Source organism: Thamnophis elegans, chromosome 2, assembly GCF_009769535.1.
Source record: "Thamnophis elegans isolate rThaEle1 chromosome 2, rThaEle1.pri, whole genome shotgun sequence".
NCBI classification, from domain to species: Eukaryota; Metazoa; Chordata; class Lepidosauria; order Squamata; family Colubridae; genus Thamnophis; species Thamnophis elegans.
The window spans coordinates 158,253,828-158,271,884 of NC_045542.1; the positions used below are offsets into that span (position 1 = coordinate 158,253,828).

At 44.8% G+C, this 18,057-nt stretch overlaps 3 protein-coding genes across 6 annotated transcripts in view; all 3 read right to left on the bottom strand.

Moving 5' to 3' along the window:
* The window catches only part of LOC116523843 (zinc finger protein 182-like), a 40,620-nt gene extending 25,959 nt beyond the window's left edge, over nucleotides 1-14,661 (bottom strand). The window contains exons 1-2 of the mRNA XM_032238932.1: nucleotides 14,585-14,661; nucleotides 685-885 (exon numbers count right to left, since the gene is read on the bottom strand). The gene's annotated coding sequence lies outside the window, so the exon portion shown is untranslated. The remainder of the gene's footprint in view (nucleotides 1-684; nucleotides 886-14,584) is intronic.
* On the bottom strand, nucleotides 10,979-14,591 carry LOC116523827 (zinc finger protein 268-like). Of its 4 annotated transcripts, none has more exons than XM_032238912.1 (2): nucleotides 12,081-14,591; nucleotides 10,979-11,840 (listed from the first exon to the last, which is right to left on the bottom strand). In XM_032238912.1, the coding sequence occupies exons 1-2, from the start codon at nucleotides 14,190-14,192 to the stop codon at nucleotides 11,544-11,546; spliced, it is 2,409 nt and encodes an 802-aa protein (XP_032094803.1). In that variant the 5' UTR covers nucleotides 14,193-14,591; the 3' UTR covers nucleotides 10,979-11,543. The 4 variants fall into 4 exon arrangements, with proteins under 4 accessions (XP_032094803.1, XP_032094806.1, XP_032094804.1 ...); XM_032238915.1 differs by having other exon boundaries at nucleotides 11,749-12,858; nucleotides 13,195-14,591; XM_032238913.1 differs by having other exon boundaries at nucleotides 11,749-12,523; nucleotides 12,692-14,591.
* Nucleotides 14,662-17,009: 2,348 nt separating the features above from the next.
* Nucleotides 17,010-17,606, bottom strand: LOC116502451 (zinc finger protein 239-like; the record flags this gene model as incomplete). Its single annotated transcript, XM_032208340.1, has 1 exon — nucleotides 17,010-17,606. A coding segment is annotated over one exon (597 nt), but the record flags the coding sequence as incomplete, so codon positions are not given.
* Between the last annotated feature and the right edge of the window lie 451 nt (nucleotides 17,607-18,057).

Here is an 18,057-nt window from a genome sequence, read left to right on the forward strand (position 1 = left end):
GGACGTTCAAAGGGTTTCTCTCCTGTGTGAGTCCTCTGGTGTATCACTAGGTCGGAAGTGTGACTGAAACCTTTCCCATAGTCAGGACATTCAAATGGTTTTTCTCCTGTGTGAGTCCCCTGGTGTCTCAACATGTTGGAATTCTTGCTGAAACATTTCCTGCAATCAGGACATTCATATGATTTCTTTTTTGTGTGCATCCTCTAATATATTACCAGGCTGGAGTTCAAACTGAAACTTTTCTCACAATCAGGATTCTCCCTGGTGTGTTCTCTAATGTATCACCAAATTGCCAAGCTCACTTCGTTGGGAGCACATGTAGGGCTCCTTCCCTATGTGGGTCCTTCCATGAACCAACCACAAGGAGCAGTTCTGACTAAAGCTTTGGCCACATTAATATTGCTTTTCTTCAATGTGGATCATTTCATGCACACTCAGTTGTGATTTGAAATATGCACTTTGCCCACAATAGCCACATCTGTGGACCTGCAAAAGGGGATCACGTGACCCTAGAACAGGGCAATCGTCATAAATGTGAGTTAGCTGCCAAGGATTCAAATATAGATCACGTGACCATGGGGCTGCAGCAAAAGTCATAAGTGTGAAAAATGGTCATGTCAGGTTTTTCAGTGCCACTGTCACTTCGAATAGTTACTAAATGAACTTTTATAAGTCGAGGACTACCTGTAATGTATCCTTGTGTTCTGCATACTCTACTTTTTCCAGTTCTAAATCTCTTCTTGATTACCTGCTGGGGAAGAAGGAGAATTTTGTGGGTTTCTGAAGGAAATGGAAATGTTTTGATTTCTGGCTTCATTGATTTTCCTTTTTAACATTGCTTGTTATTCTCAGTGTCCGGAGTTCTCTTATTGACATCCTCTTTGCCTGTAAGATTCAAAGAAATTGTTTATAAAATGGTTGCAGAAGATGTAAAAAAGAAAACTATATACATTAAAGGTAAAAAGGAAATATTCTAAAATGCTAAAATAACATTAGATTAATTATGATTTGTTTGACATATTGAAGATTACGGAGATCCAAGTTCACATTTGCATTCAACCATGAAATTCTCTTGTTGACTGGGTCAATACAAATTCTTAGTATAACAATTATGGCTAGAATCACTGTAATTAAGATGAATACAATATATAATAGAATAATAGAGTGGGAAGGGACCTTAAAGGTCTTCTAGTCCAACTCTCTGCTCTACCATTTCAGAAGTGGCCGTCAAATCTCTTTTTGAAAGCTTCCAGTGATGGAGCACCCAAAACTTCTGAAGGCAAGCTATTACATTGGTTGATTGCAGTAATCGTTAGGATTTTTTGGGGGGAGTATATTTTTATTATTTTTACATGTAAAACAATACAGTACCACAAAGTCGAAGTGAACATACATTCACATTATATACAGCTAGTCTCAACCATTAACTATTAGCCAACTTAACACATTGTCTATCCTTGTGTCCAATCACAATATATACAGTTTGTTCCGGTCTTGTCAACTTGTCCTATACCAATCATAAAATCTGTTCCAGAGTTCAAAATATTCTGATTCCCCTTTATTTTTAAGTTCAAGCGTGAGCCTATCTGCTTCCGCACAGGCCAACACTTTTCTGATTATATCTAGCTTAAATGGCATATTTTCTTTTTCCAATATTGTGCATAAGTTATGCACGCCACAGTTAGTACATGTAGAATTCGGTGACGTTTGGTGAGGTTTATGGCTGGTGAGGCACTATGTCGGACATAGCGGGGCGAGCGGGCAACAGCCGCTTTATTTCTATGTCCGACATAGAGGCGTCCCACCTCTATGTCGGATATAGCGGCGGGGCGGGCAAAAACTACTTTCTTTCTTTTGTCCAGAGGCTGCAGCCCACCTGAGCTGCCCGCCTCTGGGCAAAAGATAGTGCCAGTCCGCCAGAAGAGGCGGCTAAAAGACCCGCCTTTACTGGGGGGCTGTCCCAACACAGAGAAAGGAAGCTGGCGGGCTGACCTCCCTGCCTCTCCTACCCACTTCCCTCTCTTCTCAAACAAATTCTCTCTCAAATTTAGAGTTTGAGTGAAGAAACAAACACACGCACACAAACATACACAAATTACTTACAATTACAAATTACATTAATTTTGAATTCCTCCATCTCCCTCCCACCCACATATCTTTTCCAGCTGTTTCACAATCACAGAGGATTTCAACTCTGCTCTTGCCTGCCATAATGAAAATGTAAAAATATAAAAGGAAAAACACAAGGGCTGCTGAGGTCATGCTGGGTTAGCTGCTGCCAGAGTCTCCAATGGATGACTCTGCTTAACTGTTTAAAAAAGCTTCTAAAAAAAACACCCTGTATAGGAGGAGGCAAGAGAACCACGTGCCTCATCTACATAAGGAATTTTTCAGCTTTTAACCCTTGGTTAACTCTGCTCGAGTGATCATCAAGTCAGACTAAATGAGGCACGTGATTCTCCCGCCTCCTCCTGTAGAGGGCACTTTTTAAGACGCCTTTTTAAATCATTAAGCACTAAGCAGAGTCATCCACAGTGACTCTGGCAGCAACTACCTCAGCCTTTTTCCTTTTACATTTTATTTTTCTTTTCATGATCACAGTGGTGAGGCTCTACCTCCTCTGTCTCCCCTGACTGCACGTCACTGGCCTAGTGTCAGTCCAAGGACCAGGGGTTGGGATTCCTGATTTAAGCTGTGGTTTATCCTTTCAAAGCACTTGGGAGAAAATGGACCACTGCCCTCCTCTTTAAAAAAGACCAATCAAAATACCATCATCCATACACCAGGCTGAATAAGTTCTAAAGTGCTCCAAACTACATTATATTAAAATGTTTTTAGAAATCTTTAGAGAAAGGGAAAGCGAAAGTGCAGACTCAGAGAAATTCTGTGCTTTAAATAGACATGAAATTTGGAGAAAAACTGAAAATGGAAAAGGGAAGGTTGCAATGGAATAACTAGGATTGTTATCACAATACAATATAAGACGTTTTATATTGACATTTAAAATGTTTCAGTCAGAATTCCCACCTGGTGGTACACCAGAGGACTCACACGGGAGAGAAAACCTTTGAATGTCTTATAAAGACATTTTATTCCAACAACTGAAGCTTCTTTGGAGCTCAACCAACCTGCCTCTTGTGCACATCAGTCTCTCTTTCCCAAAATGCTCTGCAAGCAGGTATTAGAGCTCCCAGGTCTGTCCCTTGACCTAACATTCTTTTATCTTTCTATATCCCCTCTTATCCTATCCCCTTCTCTGCCTCAGGCTTGCCCCACAAAAGCCTCTCCTATCCTGTCCCCTTCTCTGCCTCCGGCTTGCCCCACAAAAGCCTCTCCTGTCCCGTCCCCTTCTCTGCCTCAGGTTTGCCCTACAGAAGCTCCTCCTATCCTCTCTATTCCCTTCACTCCCTCTGCCTTTCCCCAGGCCTCTTTCTCCATTTTCCCCTTAAGCCTCTTTTCCTACCTCCTCTTTCCCCCCTCCCCCTCCTTTCCCCCTTCACCCCTCCTTTCCCCCTCCCCCTCTTCCAACCAAAAACCCACCTCCTTCTATTCCCTTCCCTCCCCCAACGCAGACATATCACAGGAGACTCTTGATCATTTTGCAAAGCTGTTTGTAAAGAACAGTGTAGAGCTTTTTCTTCAGGGTAGATTATACAGCCCATAAAAGAACTAAAACTAAAATTGAAAACCTTTGCAGACAGGGCTATTCCCTCCCATGGTAAGAGAGAAACGGGGATGCAGCTGTCACCAGGAAGGGAATCTGGGCAGATCAGAGGCAGATTCAGGTGATGCGTCTCAATTCAAGCCCACCTTTAGATGCCACGGGGCTCCTCGTAGCAGGGTTCACGCCCTGGGAGGGAGCATCTGAGCCCAGATGCTCTTCCACCCCTCCAGACCCCGGGAGGCGGATCCTCCCCAGCAGCCACAGGGGAAGGTGGGAACGGGGGTGGCCAACCTTCCCCAACATCAGGCGGCCTCCCCCGGGAGCAGAGCTGCACCAAATATGGGGCTGCAGGGAAGGAGGGGGTGGAATGGAGGGAGGATTTTAAGGGGGTGTGTGTGAAAGAGAGCCGTTCGCAGAAGCAGCAACCGAGGAGGAGGAGGAGGAGAAGCGGCGGCGCAGCAGTTCCCACGGAGCAGAAAACCTTGCAAGGAAAGGCGGAGACTGAGAAGGGGAGGGGGCGCAACTGGGGAAACCCCACCTCGCTCTCCTTCCCTCCCCCAAGGAATCCCCCCTCCCCTTCCCGCACCTGGGGATCCCCCTCCTCCTCCTTTCCCCTCCCCCACTCGCAGCGTCCTTGCCCACCTGGCAGCCCTTGAGCACCTCTCCCCGAGCGGGGATCCCCGCAGCACTTGGCGTAAGAGACATCTGGAGATCAGAGAGGGGAAGGAAACTGGGTTCCCCCTTTCCCCTTTTCCTGCCTCCCCTCTGGGCGCAAAAGTTCTCTGCCTTTAACCCCTTCACTGAAGAGCTGCAGGGAGGGGGCGACGGGGACGCGGCCGAGCGATGCCAAAGTTCCCCCAACCGGGGACCGCAAAAAACCGTCACCCACTCAAGGGGAGGCCAAAAGACCCAAAATAAAGATCCAGGTTAAAAAAAAAGATGTGCTAATCTGGACCTCTAAATGGAAATTAGGAATTCATAGCTATTGAAGATGAGGAAAGAAAGAGCTGCAGATGTCACTGGACTACAACACCCACCATCCTTCATCCTTAGATGCTGTTATTTGCTGAATACAATATCTAACCTTATACGGTATGTCAAGAGGAATCTGGTAGGGTTAGTCACTTTTCACTCATCCGGTTTTGGCCTCTCCTACACTGGAGCTTGTGGGTTGGAAAGCCAGTAGTACAACAGCGACCTCTGTGGCTGAGCTTAAAGGAGTTAAAACCATCGGGTACTGTATTGCTAGAAAGGACGAAAGAAGAGAAGCACAGAGGAAGTTCCTCTTCCGGAACACTAACTGAAGACGGGAGGAGAGTTTCGTGCAGAGAGGCTCTGGCGCCACTTGAAGGCTCGAAGCATCAGTTGGCAGGTGAGTTGAGGGCAGGTGGGAGGAGAATCCGGGAGCAACTCAGGCTCTTTGGTTCCCTCCACGGCCTGGAAGCAGAGAAGCAACTAGATAGAATGTGGAAATAACAGCTGTGGGGGGGATCTTTGAGGTCATCTAGTCCAGCCCCCCTCCTCCAGCAGGAGACCTTTTACATTTCAGGCACATGGCTGTCCAGTCTCTTCCTGAAAGCCTCCAGTCATGGAGCATCCACAACTTCTGCAGGCAAACCGGTTAATTGTTCTCACAGTTAGGAAACGTTTCCTTGTTTCTAGGTTGCTTCTCTGCTTGATTCGTTTCCATCCGTTGCTTCTTGTTCTGCCTTCAGATGCTCTGGAGAAGAGGTTGAGCCCCTCTTCTTTGTGGCAGCCCCTCAGATATTGGAAGACCGCTATCATTTCACCCCTCGGTCTCCTCTTCTGTAGACTGGAAGATTTCCGATTTCAACTCTTTTGTTCTGTTATGGACCCTGTTATGTTTTCTTGACAATAATATTGGACTGATCTGCCACTGTGTCTTTTAGATTTTTTTACTTCCACTTCTATCCAACAAGCAGGATATTTCCTATTGGTGCCCCATCCGTGTATTAACTGGGTTCAACTAAAAAGGTCCTATTGAGGACCTTTTAAGATGTTCAGTTTGTATAGGTGGCCCAAGTTTACAATTTAACTTTAACTTTTAATAAATTTATATGCCGCCCAATCCCATACGACTCCCTGCTGCTTATAGAAACAAAATTAAAATAACGAGTTAAAAATAGAAAAGAGAAACAATTTTAAAACAACGCACCATGCACTCAATCTGGGTGGGGCTGGACCTCATTCATGAAGTCAACAACCCCAGGCCTGCCGGAATAGCCAGGTTTTAGTGGCTTTTCGGAAGGCCGTGAGAGTGGGAAGGGTCCGGATCTCTGCGGGTAGGTCGTTCCACAGAGTCGGAGCAGCTACAGAGAAGGCCCTCCCCCGAGGGGCCGCCTGCCAGCATTGTCCTGTCGATGGCATCCGGAGAAGGCCCAGTCTGTCAGTTCTTATCGGCTGTTGGGAGGTATGTGGCAGGAGGTGGTCTCTCAGATATCCAGGTCCTAGGCCATGTACGGCTTTAAAGGTAATGACCAGCACCTTGAAGCGTGTACGGAGACCGATCGGAAGCCAGTGCAGCTCACGGAGGATAGGTATAACATGGGTGTATCTAGGTACACCCGATATCGCTCACGCGGCTGCGTTCTGGACCAACTCTTCTATAGATGTGCATTTAGATTTTCTTGCCTAAGTGTAAGTTTCTCCCCATTGAATTGCATTTTACTGGAAAGGGCCCAGGGCTCACATGTGTCAAGATCCTTCTGTATCTTGGGCTTATCCTCTAAAGCAGTGAGGGCAGACCTTTTCGGGGACGTGACCCGGAACAGAAGCTGCCAAGTGGGCATACAAGCGCCGGGAAATGAACTTCCTGTTTCTGACACACGCATGTGCACCAGCCAGCTTGTCTTCCGGTTACTGGCGTGCATGCGTGCACAACAATCAGCTGGCCATTGCACATGTGCACAATGGAAACCAGAACAGCAATTCCAGTTTCCGGGACTGCCACACACGTTAAGAAAAGCTGATTGTCACAAGTGCACGTGTGCCAGAAATCCAGAAGAGGAATGGGCGATGCTGCATGTGCCAGCTGACATGTTTCCGCATTCGCCCACATGTTCTATAGGTTCGCCATCATTGCTTTAAAGCATTGGCTGTTCCCCACAACTGGATGTCACCTGCAAATTTGATGAGTTCTCTTCCAATCTCTTCATCTAAGTCATGTTTGAAGAAACTGGACATTCTAGCACTCAAGCTGCTGTCCCAAAGATGCTTTTCAAAACCCACGTTTTGCAGGAGTAGAGTTCCAAAATTTTACCACCAATGTGTCAACAGAAATCCTGAGGACTGTGTGCTTCTCCCAAGCCTTGTCTTTCTGAGACTCTAAACAGTAGGGAGTTTCAGTGCAGTGTCAATTAGCAACCAAATAGAGGTGCCAACAGGTACAGAGATGAAAATAAGTAACAGCTGATTGAAACTTCCCTTAGCACCAAACAGGTAAATATGTTGCTGCCAATCAAACAGGAAGGAAACACTGTACCCTATGCCTTCCCCTTAATTTTCAAGATCCCTCTCCATGAAAAATCCCTTTTTAAAAAAATTATTGCAAATGCTGATAGCAGTTAAGAAAGAAGCTTTCATGAAATGCCCTCAGTTAGGTTGGCATTGTGATGTAGAGCTTTGTTGTGGTGTCCCATGTCTCCTGTGCCTAATTCCATTTTAAACTTGGGGAACATGTAAATCTGTTGATGCAAAGGGGGTGTAGAAAGATATCACCCACCCTCTCCTAGAAAAATGAAATGTAGGAAATATTAAAAAGGCAAAATATGATACCTCCCTGGATGAGAAAAGGAGAAACATTCTATTGGAAAACAGCACCCACCTTTGTTAATAGCCCCAGAAAGACAAAAGACATCTCATCTGCAACACAAACGATCTTCAGCTGCAGGGTGACGGGATTTGGATCATTCAGATCCAAACAAGGACAAAGTCTTTAAGCCATAATAGGAATTGTCCAAAGCCGCTTCGTTACCACCACACAGCAAGACTCAACCCTGTTTTTTGGCCGCCTATCAGAAGATGGCAGCATCTGTGACTGAAGAGCCAACAGTACAATTGCGGTCTCTGTGACTGAGTTTAAACGAGTTAAAACTATAGAGAACTGCATTGCTAGAAAGGATGGGAGCAGGCGAGAAGCACAGAGGAACTTCCTCTTCTGAAACTGTCACGGGGTGGATTTCTATTTTTTTTAAAACTAAAGGCTCTGTGAGCATGGCTAGATGGTGCACTCAGGCACACTCAGTCGTAGGCCCTCCCACCTAGCCACGCCCACAGAACTGTGAATATTTGTGTTTTCTCAACTGGAAGTCTGGCAAAGAAGCCTCGTTTTCCCACTGCCGCAGCTGCTTCTCTCTCACCACCAAACAATCCATGCCCCCCCCAATACACACATACACACGAAGCAGGTAGACACACCCTCCCCATCTAGCTGCTTTCTGTGGCCGGGATGGTGCGTGCGTGTGGGGAGACGCCCCTCAATCATGCGCCAAAGCACAGCAAAGGCTCGCTTAGGGAGCAAAAAGAGCCTGGAAATGGCCTGAAAAACTGATGGAAGCGTTTGGGATTATGAGCGCCCAGAAATGAATTCTTTTGTGAGCCTGAACTCTTCCCAAGGAGCTCCCATGGGGAGCACAGCCACTTCTTAAAAGATTCTTCACCATGGTTTGGAAACTGCTGGTTGGTTGGAGAAGACTGAAGGAATTGTGGATTCTACAGATTTGGAGTGAACAGATTAGATGTGTGATGAACCAGACTTTGAAGTGAAGTTGGTTGTCGCTGGGAAATGGACTTGCCATATCCAACTGGAAAACTATTTGGACTTGACTGTGGTCAAGTGATTTTGAGGAATAAAACACAATAGTTGTTTTATTGTTCTCAGCCAAAATATTTAAAAAAGTTTTATTTGTAAGAATCAAACAAAGATAATTCATCCTGGACAGATCACAGACAATGATTATGGTAAATAAAAAGCCATTCTGGACTTTATACAAATTAAATGCAAAACTAAATTGTTAATGTTATTTTAATTTTGCTGTTTATTCACCTGTTAACCACTTTGCCTCTCTGTGTAGTAGATTGATGAAAGTCAAATTGTTTGTAAATATAGAACTTTATAAATTTGGGCCTGCTTCACAAGGGGAAGTGTAACTAATATTGCACCGACATACGTATGAATACTCAAGTGGAGGGGATAGTATATGTAAATCTGTTTTGCACATTTTTTTGCTTTCTTTTTAAACGTTGTGTCTATTCTTGCTTTGCTTTTAAAGCTTTGTGGGGTTTCTTGGAGTTTTATTTTATATCAATTTTCTGAATAATTTCCCCCCCCCCCCCAAAAAAAAAATCCGCAAGGAGGTTCATGTGGCTGCTCTTTACCTATCTTCTAAACTGCCTCCAAATTCATGGAAACATTGCATTATAGGCTTGGAAGGAACCTCGGAGGTCTTCTGGTCACTGTTCCCTCTAAGGTGCGCAGCTGCGTGGCCGCGCACGTGGAAAGAAACCACCGCGCAGCAGTTTTTAACTGCCGCGCAGAGATTTCTGAAAAGCAAACGTGGGGAAGTCCTTTGCAGGTGGCTACAACTGGCCACCTGCAAAGGACCTCCCCAGACTTGTTTTGAAGAGCACGGCTCTTCAAAGAGGGATTCCTTCCTGAGAGACCCGGTCCAGAAAATGCGGGGAGCGGCAGAGGAGACCCGGGGCTAGTTCTGCTGCGTCCGCTGGACTGTGGAGCTGGGAAGGGGGCGGGAAGAGCAGCGGGGCTGACGGTGGCCGGCAGTGGCAGGCTGGTTCACCTCCTCCTCCTCCAACAGCACTGCCGGATTTTCGCCCAACGCTGCGGGGGTGCCAGCGGGAGCTTTGGCGGCTTCACTCAGCCGCAGCGCTGGGCAGCAAATGTGTTGGTGCTGTTGGAGGAGGAGGAGGCGGCAGCAATAGCACCTGAGGACAGGACAAGAAGCAATGGAAACTTGTCAGAAGGAGACTCAAGCTGGAAATAAGGAGAAATCTGACAGTAAGAACAATTAAAATCAATGGAATCTTAATTCATTTGCTACAGGTTTTCAAAAGAGTGGACAGCCATTTGTCTCAGATGATATAAAGACTCCTGCCTTGGACAAGGGGCTGGACTAGAAGACCTCCAGTATCCCTTCTGATTCTATGATTTTAAAAACCACAAGCTTTTTACAGCTCGCTTGCAACTTTACCAAATTTAATTCAGCCATTTCCTTTTGTTATTAAATGGGTATTGCTAGTTCAATGCACATGCGCTCCACTTTTAAGATGCTGAAAAAATCCCCATGACCTGCAACAAAATTCATTCTTCCACTTATCTTGCCCTAACGTCTGATAGGTTCCTGAAATATAGATCTATAAAATTTAGTAAAAATCTAATTTAATACAGACTCGTAAAACAGATTGGGATAATGACATTAGTGCTCTGGGATAATAGCAGGTTTACTCTATTTGGATTTTCAGATAAAAGGTATCTTTTGTGCTAAGTTCTAACAATGTAGTTCTCTAATGTAACTATGAAACAGTCCAAATATACAATTCCCCTCAGGGAGGAATTCTGGGAGGTGAAGTCCACAAGTCTTAAAGCTGTCACGTTTGAAGACCCCTGGGGTTTTTCCCCCTAAAGGGTTAGGGGTGCAAGGGTCTTGTAACAACAGCTTTAAGACTTGCGTGCTTCAAATGCCAGACTTTCTGAGCCAACATTTTGGTTGCTAAGCAGGAGCGTTGTTAAGTGATTCTGATATTATATAACACTTTTAATTAGGTGGGTACCTTGAATAAACATAACTTTGAGTTTCAAATAATACTGATTTTGTTGTTGTGTTAGGTGACATCTGTGAAAAAAATTCAGGTGCTCAGGCATGAAAATATGCCGCTCAAACACTATACTTTTCTGCTCACACTGAAAAAAAATTAGAGGGAACATTGTTTCTGGTCCAACCTGCTCTTCAAGGCAGGACACTTAAACTATCCCTCTCAAATGGTCATCCAGTCCACTCTTGAAAACCTCCAGTGAGTGACCTGTGAGGACGGGAACGGACTAGGAGGACCCAAGGGTAGGATTCTCCAAACTCTGAAGTAGTCACTGTTAAGCTTAACAATTTGCCCATTCATTTGACGGCTTCATCAGGAAGAGCAAGGGGTGAGGGTAATTCAGCAAAATGATCAGCCACTATTCAGATGAGGCCAATATTCAGTGTTCTCACCTACACTCTCAACAGGAGTTCAGAAATGAAATTCAAACCTTCTCCAAATTCATCAACTTTTGCCTTATATATATTGAGTTGTATGCAATAAGGAAGGGGTGTCAAACTCAAAGACCAGGGTCAGATGCGGGCCGCAGGGTGGTTAAATCTGGCCCACAGAGCTTTTGTGAAAACAGCGGACTGGTCCATGGTGCCTCTGCCAGCATTTGCACTGGGAGAGGGTTGCAGGAGGCCATTGCAACTAAAAATGGAGGTTGTGGGGGACTCAGGAGACCCTCCCGACCTCCATTTTCATTCATTTCATTTTCAGAGGGTTGCAGGAGGCCACTGCAGCTGAAAATGGAACTCGGGATCCCATTTTTGTTGGCAAAGCACTCTGGCTTCCACAGGGGCCCCCAACACAATTAAGATAGCCATGCCCTCCTGTCCACTTCCACCACAGCCCTCCACCCTGGTCAAACAGAACCATGATGCAGCCCTCAATAAAATCTAGTTTGACACCCCTGCGAAAAGGAGTCATTTTGGCCAAAAGGAATATCCACAGACTGGCCATTTGAAAGGCGCTCCCATGTGAAACATGCTCCCTGGTGTTTCACTAGGTTTGAATTGAAATGAAAACTTTTCGCTAAATAGGGCATTCAGGGTTTTTCATATGACCTCTGGCGAATCACCATGTTGGAATTCTGACTGAAACTTTTGCCACAAACAGGACACTTGTACGTTTTCTCCCCTGTGTGAGTCCTCTGGTGTTTAACCAGACTGGAATTCTTGGTGAAACTTTTCCCACGGTCAGCACATTCAAAAGCATTCTCTCCTGTGTGTATCATTTGGTGATTTGTGAGCTGTAATTTTGAAATGAAACCTTTTCCACAGTCAAGACATTCAAAGGGTTTCTCTCCAGTGTGAGACTTCTGATGTTTCAAAGAGCTAGAATTCTGAGTGGAACCTTTGCCACTAATAGGACATTCATACAGTTTCGCTCCTATATGAGTTCTCTGGTGACTCATGAGATAGAATTTTGTAAAGAAACATTCCACACAATATGGACAAGGAAATGATTTCTCTCCTGTGTGAGTCCTCTGGTGTTTTACCTGGCAGAAATTGGAACTGAAAATTGTCCCACAAATCGGACACTCCTACAGTTTCTCTCCTGTGTGAGTACTCTGGTGTATCACTAGGTTGGCATTTTGACTGAAACCTTTCCCACAGTCAGGACATTCAAAGGGTTTCTCTCCTGTGTGAGTCCTCTGGTGTACCACCAGTTCGGAATTGTGACTGAAACTTTTTCCACAAACAGGACATTCAAAGGGTTTCTCTCCTGTGTGAGTCCTCTGGTGTGTCACTAGGGTAGATCTGTAACTGAAACCTTTCCCACAGTCAGGACATTCAAAGGGTTTCTCTCCCGTGTGAGTCCTCTGGTGTGTCACTAGGGTGGATCTGTTACTGAAACTTTTCCCACAGTCAGGACATTCAAAAGGTTTCTCTCCTGTGTGAGTCCTCTGATGTACCACCAGGTCAGAATTGTAACTGAAACTTTTCCCACAAACAGGACATTCAAAGGGTTTCTCTCCTGTGTGAGTCCTCTGGTGTACCACTAGGCTGGCATATCGACTGAAACCTTTCCCACAGTCAGGACATTCAAAGGGTTTCTCTCCTGTGTGAGTCCTCTGGTGTACCACCAGGTGGCAATTGTGACTGAAACGTTTTCTACAAACAGGACATTCAAAGGGTTTCTCTCCTGTGTGAGTACTCCGGTGTGCCACCAGTGAGGAATTCTGACTGAAACTTTTCCCACAATCAGAACATTCAAAGGGTTTCTCTCCCGTGTGAGTCCTCTGGTGTGTCACTAGGGTGGATCTGTTACTGAAACTTTTCCCACAGCCAGGACATTCAAAAGGTTTCTCTCCTGTGTGAGTCCTCTGGTGTACCACCAGGTGGGAATTCTGACTGAAACTTTTCCCACAGACAGGACATTCAAAGGGTTTCTCTCCCGTGTGAGTCCTCTGGTGTGTCACCAGTTCGGAATTGTGACTGAAACCTTTCCCACAGTCAGGACATGCAAAGGGTTTCTCTCCTGTGTGAGTCCTCTGGTGTACCACCAGGTGGGAACTCTGACTGAAACATTTCCCACAGTCAGGACATTCAAAGGGTTTCTCTCCCGTGTGAGTCCTCTGGTGTGTCACCAGGGTGGACTTGCAACTGAAACTTTTCCCACAATCAGGACATTCAAAAGGTTTCTCTCCTGTGTGTGTCCTCTGATGTACCACCAGGTCAGAATTGTGACTGAACCTTTTCCCACAGTGAGGACATTCAAAAGGTTTCTCTCCTATGTGAGTCCTCTGGTGTGTCTTCAGTTGAGAATTCTGATTGAAAGCTTTCCCACAGTCAGGACATTCAAAGGGTTTCTCTCCTGTGTGAGTCCTCTGGTGTATCTGTAGGTGGGAATTCTGACTGAAACCTTTCCCACAGTCAGGACATTCAAAGGGTTTCTCTCCTGTGTGAGTCCTCTGGTGTCTCAACAGGGTGGACTTGCAACTGAAACATTTCCCACAGTCAGGACATTCAAAGGGTTTCTCTCCTGTGTGAGTCCTCTGGTGTCTCACCAGGTTGGAATTCTGACTATAATGTTTCCCACAGTCAGAACATTCAAATGGTTTCTCTCCTGTGTGAGTCCTCTGGTGTATCACTAGCTCGGAATTCTCTCTGAAACCTTTCCCACATTCAGGACATTCAAAGGGTTTTTCTCCTGTGTGAGTCCTCTGATGTCTCACTAGTGTGGCATTCTGACTGAAACCTTTCCCACAGTCAGGACATTCAAAGGGTTTCTCTCCTGTGTGAGTCCTCTGGTGTATCACTAGGTAGGAATTCTGACTGAAAGCTTTCCCACATTCAGGACATTCAAAGGGTTTCTCTCCTGTGTGAGTCCTTTGGTGTTCCACCAGGTGGGAATTGTGACTGAAACTTTTTCCACAAACAGGACATTCAAAGGGTTTCTCTCCTGTGTGAGTCCTCTGGTGTCTCAACAGGTGGGACTTCTGACTGAAACACTTCCCACAGTCAGGACATTCAAAGGGTTTCTCTCCTGTGTGAGTCCTCTGGTGTATCACTAGCTGGGAATTGCTGCTGAAACTTTTCCCACACTCAGTACATTCAAAGGGTTTCTCTCCTGTGTGAAGCAATTGGTGTACCACTAGGTGGGAATTGTGACCGAAACTTTTCCCATAAACAGGACATTCAAAGGTTTTCTCTCTTTTGTGAGTCCTCCTGTGTATCACCACGTTGGACATTACTGAAATCTTTCCCACATTCAGGACATTCAAAGGTTTTCTCTCCTGTGTGAACCCGCTGGTGTACCACCAACGGGGAATTGTGACCAAAACCTTTCCCACATTCAGGACATTCAAAGGGTTTTTCTCACAATCAGGATAACCACTTAGTTATGATTTGAAATACACATTTTGCTCACAATAGCCACATCTGTGGACCTGCAAAAGGGGATCACGTGACCCTAGAACAGGGCAATCGTCATAAATGTGAGTTAGGTGCCAAGAATTCAAATATAGATCACGTGACCATGGGGCTGCAGCAATAGTCATAAGTGTGAAAAATGGTCTTAAGTCAGGTTTTTCAGTGCCACTGTGAATAGTTACTAAATGAAGTGTTGTAAGTCGTGGACTACCTGTAATGTATCCTTGTGTTCTGCATACTCTACTTTTTCCAGTTCGAAATCTCTTCTTGATTACCTGCTGGGGAAGAAGGAGAATTTTGTGGGTTTCTGAAGGAAATGGAAATGTTTTGATTTCTGACTTGATTGATTTTCCTTTTTAACATTGCTTGTTATTCTCAGTTGTCCGGAGTTCTCCTATTGGCATCCTCTTTGCCTGTAAGATTCAAATATTTTTTAATAAAATGGTTGCAGAAGATGTAAAAAAGAAAACTATATACATTAAAGGTAAAAAGGAAATATTCTACAATGCTAAAATAACCTTAGATCAATTATGATTTATTTCACACATTGAAGATTACGGAGATCCAAGTTCACATTTGCATTCCACCATGAAATTCTCTTGTTGACTTGGGGCAATACAAATTCTTAGTATAGCAATTATTGGATAGAATTGCTGTAATTAATACAATACAATATATAATAGAATCATAGAGTGGGAAGGGACCTTAAAGGTCTTCTAGTCCAACCCTCTGCTCTACCAGTTCAGAAGTGGCCGTCAAATCTCTTTTTGAAAGCTTCCAGTGATGGAGCACCCACACTTTTTCCCAATATTGTGCATAAGTTACGCGGTGCAGTTAGTACATGTATAATTCAGTGACGTGCGGTGAGGTTTATGGCTGGTGAGGCACTATGTCAGACATTGTGGTGGTGGTGGTGGGGGGGGCAAAAGCTGCTTTCTTTCTATTTCCGACATAGGGGCGGGACGCCCTGAACAACAGCCCTGAAAACGTCTAAAAATGGCCACAAACGGCCAAAAAAACCTCCCAGAAACAGGCTGAAAAAGAGCCAAAACCCACTCCAGAAAACAGCCTGGAAAAAGCCTAGAAAATGGCCAAAAAAGTCCCAAAATACAGCCCACAAAATGGCTATGAACAGCCACAAAACAGCCAAAGAAATATCGCCAAATATCACCTTAAATACAATCTGACAACAGTCTGAAAATGGCCCCAAAATGGTCTGGTAAATGGCCCAGAAATTGTCCAAATATTGCCCAAAAAGTAGTCCCCCAAATGGCCCAAAGCCGCCTGTAAATGGCCTGAAAATGCCCCCCAAACACTCTAGAAACTGCCTAAAAACAATCCCAAAACCGGCTAAAAATTGCCCACAAACATCCCATAATACAGTCCAAATTACTGCCTGAACACAGCCCAGAAAATGCCCCAAAAGGGCCTGAAAAATGGCCAAAAACAGCCAAAAGAAAGCCCCCAAACAGCCCGTAAATGGCCTGAAAAATGGGCCAAAATACACCCCAGGAACTGCCTAAAAACACACCCCCAAAACAAACAAAAACAGCACAAAAATGGAGCCTGGAAATGGCCTGAAAAACTGATGGAAGCGTTTGGGATTATGAGCGCACAAAAATGAATCCCTTTGTGAGCCTGAGCTCTTTCCAAGAAGCTTCCATAGGGAGCACAGCCACTTCTTAAAAGATTCCTCACCATGGTTTGGAAACTGCTGGTTGGCTGGAGAAGGCTGAAGGAGATGTGGATTCTACAGATTTGGAGTGAACAGATTAGATGTGTGAGGAACCAGACTTTGAGGTTGGTTGTCGCTGGGAAATGGACTTGCCATATCCAACTGGAATACTATTTGGACTGGTCTGTGGTGAAAATGGAGAGACAACAAAGCTTTATGATTTTGAGGAATAAAACACAATACTTGTTTTATTGTTCTCAATGAAAATATTAAGAGAAAGTTTTATTCGTAAGAATCAAACAAAGATATTTCATCCCGGACAGATAACAGACAATGATTATGGTAAATAAAAAGCCATTCTGGACTTTATACAAATTAAATGCAAAACTAAATTGTTAATGCGATTTTAACTTTGCTGTTTATTCACCTGTTAACCACTTTGCCTCTCTGTGTAGTAGATTGATGAAAGTCAAATTGTTTGTAAATAGAGAACTTTCTCTCCTGTTTTGAGTCCTCTGGTGTATCAACAGGCTGTACTTGTGACTGAAACCTTTCCCACAGTCAGGACATTCAAAGGGTTTCCTCTCCTGTGTGAGTCCTCTGGTGTATTACTAGGTGGGAATTCTGACTGAAACCTTTCCCACTGTCAGGACATTCAAAGGGATTCTCAAAGAGCTCCCTGTGGAGATTCGAACCCTCACCACCCTCCAGGCCTTCCGCAAATCCCTTAAAACCTGGCTGTTCCGACAGGCCTGGGGCCAACGAGCTTTTGTCCCCCCTTGAATGGTATGGTTGTTGTGCGCTTTTAAATTTTGGTATTGTTTTGTTCATCTCTTTTATTCCTTATTTGTACCCGCCCCCCTTGACATGGGTTGTGAGCCGCCCTGAGTCCCCTCGGGGAAAAGGGCGGCATAGAAATATAATAAATTCAAATTCAATTCAAATTCTCTCCTGTGTGAGTCCTCTGATGTATCACTAGGTCGGAATTCTGACTGAAACATTTCCCGTAGTCAGGACATTCAAAGGGTTTCTCTCCTGTATGAGTCCTCTGTTGTATCACCAGGTTGGACCTCTTACTGAAACCTTTCTCACAGTGAGGACATTCAAAGGATTTCTCTCCTGTGTGAGTCCTCTCGTGTGTCTTGAGGTCAGAATTCTGACTGAAAACTTTCCCACAGTCAGGACATTTAAAGGGTTTCCCTCCTGTGTGAGTCCTCTGGTGTATCACTAGGTAGGAATTCTGACTGAAAGCTTTCCCACATTCAGGACATTCAAAGGGTTTCTCTCCTGTGTGAGTCCTCTGGTATATCACTAGGTGGGAATTCTTGCTGAAACTTTTCCTACAGTCAGGACATTCAAAGGGTTTCTCTCCTGTGGGAGTCCTCTGGTGTTTCACTAGACGGGAATTCTGACTGAAATCTTTCCCAAAGTCAGGACATTCAAAGGGTTTTTCTCCTATGTGAAGCGGCTGGTGTACCACCAAGTGGGAATTGTGACCGAAACCTTTCCCGCAATCAGGACATTCATATGATTTATTTTTTTGTGTGCATCCTCTAACATATTACCAGGCTGGAGTTCAGATTGAAACTTTTCTCACAATCAGGATTCTCCCTGGTGTGTTATATAATGTATCACCAAGTTGCCAAGTTCACTTCGTTGGGAGCACATGTAGTGCTCCTTCCCTATGTGGGTCCTTCCATGAACCAACCACAAGGAGCAGTTCTGACTAAAGCTTTGGCCACATTAATATTGCTTTTCTCCAATGTGGATCATTTCATGCACACTCAGTTGTGATTTGAAATACACACTTAGCCCACAATAGCCACATCTATGGAGCTGCAAAAGGGGATCACGTGACCCTAGAACTGGGCAATCGTCATAAATGTGAGTTAGCTGCCAAGGATTCAAATATAGATCACGTGACCATGGGGCTGCAGCAAAAGTCATAAGTGTGAAAAATGGTCATGTCAGGTTTTTCAGTGCCACTGTCACTTCGAATAGTTACTAAA